This window comes from Hippopotamus amphibius, chromosome 17 (assembly GCF_030028045.1).
Source record: "Hippopotamus amphibius kiboko isolate mHipAmp2 chromosome 17, mHipAmp2.hap2, whole genome shotgun sequence".
Classification (NCBI taxonomy): Eukaryota; Metazoa; Chordata; class Mammalia; order Artiodactyla; family Hippopotamidae; genus Hippopotamus; species Hippopotamus amphibius.
Genome location: NC_080202.1, coordinates 21,529,286 through 21,532,653, shown reverse-complemented (window position 1 = coordinate 21,532,653; position 3,368 = coordinate 21,529,286). Strand labels below are relative to the sequence as shown.

Sequence of the window (3,368 nt, the reverse complement as noted above, 5' to 3'; positions counted from 1 at the left end):
ACTCTTTTCCCAATGAAGCATGTGGCGAGATAGATGGTGAGACGTGAATGGTGGAGGTTGGAGTGAGAGGCAGATGAGATGAGGATTTGAGGAACGAAAAGTATGAAATTATTATCTTGGTTGTTGGGAGAGTGAATGTTCTGGGGGAAGTGTGGTTAGATTTCCAGGCAGTGTTGAGTGCCTGGGCTGCTCCCTGGGGAAAGGATGTGGAAGAAACAGAGGATATGGTTGGTGATGGAAGATGGAAAAGAGAGAGGGTCCATGGATTGCAGTTAAATCCTTGTGGGAGGTGGCGGTACTAATGTAAGTGAACTAGAAATCTTACACAGAAATCATGACTCGGGTTGGATGAAGACACAGAAATCATTTTATTCAGAAGAGAGATAATTTTGGAAGCAGTCCCTCCATGTTTCCTCAAACAATTGCCGGAATTCAATACTTAAACCACGTTATCTGAGACCCATATCCTGGCATCCTGGGGTTCCGGAAAAGACAGTAAGAAAGCTCAGCTCTTAGGATAAAGATGCCATTTGGGATCAGTTACTGAGGGAAGCCAAGGTTCATTTATCATCCAAACGGATAAGGAAGTCCTCCTCCTAAAACACAAAGGTAATTGTGTCACTTCTCAGAAATTCCTGCTCTTTGCTACCAACCAGCTTTCTCCACATGCCACTCAGACTTCAGTGAGCAGAGGGGCCGCTGGGATCCCTTCTGGGGCTGGCAAAGGCCAGCAGGGACTCATCCTCCCCGGAAGCAGCTCTCTATCTTATACTCACGTCTGGAACAGGGATTTGGCAAGTGTGCCCGCAACCGTTGCTGCAGCATTTCCTTCCTGGGGGACAGGAGTCATCCCCCGTGCAGAATTCAGCACAAAGCCCAAACGTTCCTTCTGGCAAGCTTGGACAAGCTCCAGGCCTCTGTTCATCTGGAAAACAAGACAGTCTTTCCAGAACCCAGGCTGGCTCCATGGAAGGGAGTGGGAGCCGGTGCTGAGAGCGATCTAGTGTCTCACTCGCTGATGGACCTTTAACCTCTTCCCTTCTTGATGCCCCCAGTCTTCCCCCTTCTCAAGCTTGGAGGCACACAGTGCTGTTTTGTCTGTGGGAAAACACACTGATGACCAGCAGCTGCAGCATCTTGGGAGTAGAGGAGGGAGCATTGCCATGAACCCCCTTCTTTCTGCTCCAGCTGAAACTAGGTAATTGAATCCCAGGCCACAAACAGAGCCAGCTTCCCCCCAATTCTCTGTGCCTTCAGGTGCCAGTGAACAGTGTGAACATCAGCCTGGGTACTAATACTGCCCCCAGCATCCCTTCTAGTATAGGGCTCTGATGACTTTGTTTGGAAAGAAATATCAGATGAAAGACAAGTTTCAAGTTTTGTTTTGTTTTTGTTTAGAGGAAGTTCTTGGCAGTCCAGTGCTTAGGACTTGGCGCTTTCACTGCTGTGACCTGGGTTCAGTCCCTGGTTGGGGAACTAAGATCCCCAATCCAGTATCTAGTGCTACTCACACTGGGTCCCATGACCCAGCAGGATCAGCCTTCCCTGGGAGCTTGTTAGAAATTCAGATTCTTGGCCCCACTGCAGATCTATTGAAACAAATGTATCCAGATCCAAGCAATCCGGATTGAACAAGCTTTCTCTAAGGTCATTGTTGAGTGTGTTGTTATTGAGGAACCCCTGCTGTATATCACCCCCCAAAACAGTCTACGCTACTGAGTTAGGGGCATGGAAAATGCACGCTAGATATTACCCTTGTGAATCAAGTGAAATGGTGGGTGACAATTCTCTACTCCATGTTGGGCGGAGGTCTCCTCCACCTGTGGGATTCCCTTACATACTCCTCCATGCCCCACCCAAAACATCTAAGTGTGGTCCTTGATCCAGGGACAGTGTAGAGGTGTGTTAGCAAGTTGTTCCTTGGAGGATACCTGTCATCTTAACTTTACAGCCTCCGTAGTTCCCAGGCTACTGGGGAAAAAAATCACAAAACTAAGAACAAATAAAAAAACAAAACTTAAAAGAATATTATAAAGACTTTGGCTGCTGAAGAGAGTCAAGGGATTTGTCAAGAAGATCTGGGAGAGTGATGGGGCAGCAATGGAGACTACAGTCAGTTTTCACGGCATTAAGGAATGAGTTATGGGGAAGAAAGGGCAGAGAATGAAGATTACTCCTTTGTGAATGGTGGTGGTAAAAGGCAAAGCAGAGATTGGGATGATCATGTTTCCCATATTTAAGGCAATATTTTCTCTAGGCGATCCAGTTATTTGCAGGAGGGGACAAAGAAACTGGTGGAGAGAGAGAGGCTGCAGAGATGGAGGGTGGCTGATGAAAGGGCAGAAGGCTCCCCTTTTGGAGAGTGCAGATGGAGGGGTGACCCAGGGAAGAAGGGGAGAAAGTAAACGCAGAAGCAGAGAGATTCTGCAGTCAAGGTGAGTCCCTGCCATGGCTCCTTGACTGGAATGTCTTCCCTCTCTGCTTTCTTCCCCTCCTGCCCCTGCACCCACTGGCCCCCGATGGCTTTCTTTCTGGTTCCCTCATACAAAAAAGGACGGAGCTGCCCTGTGCATGGACTCACCCAGAAGTCTCAAGGGTCTCACGGCAGCCTGAAGCTCCTGCACCTCTGAGCTGAGGGTGACCAGGGCCACAAGGAGGAGGAAGCCACCCAACTTCATGCTGCTGTCGCAGGTCTTTGGTTACAACACAGCAGGGCTAGAACAGCTGAAATTTATCCTCTTCTGCCCCCTGAGCTGGGATGAAAGACCAGGGGTGGGGCTAGAGGTTGTGGGAGCCTAAGCCCTGCCTAGAAGCTGACATTTCCGGACAAAGCACACAATGTGTACCTTGGGTTATGCCATGTTGTTACCTAAGCAAGTCTCTGAGCCAGGGGCACACCCTCCTCTGACGGACAACCGTGACTCCTACACCAGGAAAGCAGTGAGTGGCTGAGAAAGGGGGTGAATCGGGGTCCTTTCGCTCACTGATTCCTTTCCCAACAGAAGTGTCAGATGTCTCCTCTGGGGCAGGCACGTGCTGGGCGTGAGGAGCGTGTCCTTACAGTGACTGCAGTGTAGGAACCGGGTGCTAGCTGGAAGAGCAGGCTGCTCTTGGACTTCACCCCTCCTTGCTCTGGGCCCTGGCATCTCTGGTGTTGAGGGCCGGGAGAGGCAGGAGGACAGCCGGCTGGTCACCTGCTGGTGGTAAGGAGGTGACTCTAGACTCCTTCTGGCTTGCCCTGATTCTTTCTACTGCTGGGTGCCCGGCAGGTGCGGTGGCCTTTGCCTATATGATACGTGTAATTCTTGGGATGGAGTTCCACCTCATCTTGTCCACCTTCATTTCTGAGAACCCGAATTCCCGATAGA

The 3,368-nt window shown here is 50.1% G+C and overlaps 1 protein-coding gene across 1 annotated transcript; it reads right to left on the bottom strand.

Moving 5' to 3' along the window:
* Positions 1–366: 366 nt before the first annotated feature.
* LOC130840788 (protein Wfdc21-like) lies at positions 367–2,810 on the bottom strand. Its single transcript, XM_057716696.1, has 3 exons — positions 2,582–2,810; positions 777–925; positions 367–596 (listed from the first exon to the last, which is right to left on the bottom strand). Exons 1-3 carry the CDS (start codon positions 2,676–2,678, stop codon positions 561–563), a joined length of 282 nt encoding a protein of 93 aa, XP_057572679.1. The 5' UTR covers positions 2,679–2,810; the 3' UTR covers positions 367–560.
* Between the last annotated feature and the right edge of the window lie 558 nt (positions 2,811–3,368).

Bases quoted from the DNA above. Each gene is read 5' to 3' on its own strand.
- LOC130840788 (XM_057716696.1), bottom strand. From the start codon at position 2,678: ATGAAGTTGGGTGGCTTCCTCCTCCTTGTGGCCCTGGTCACCCTCAGC. The intron at 926-2,581 runs GTGAGTCCATGC...CTTGTTTTCCAG, and splicing joins GAGACCCTTGAGACTTCTGG to ATGAACAGAGGCCTGGAGCT. The intron at 597-776 runs GTGAGTATAAGA...TTTGTGTTTTAG, and splicing joins GCCAAATCCCTGTTCCAGAC to GAGGAGGACTTCCTTATCCG.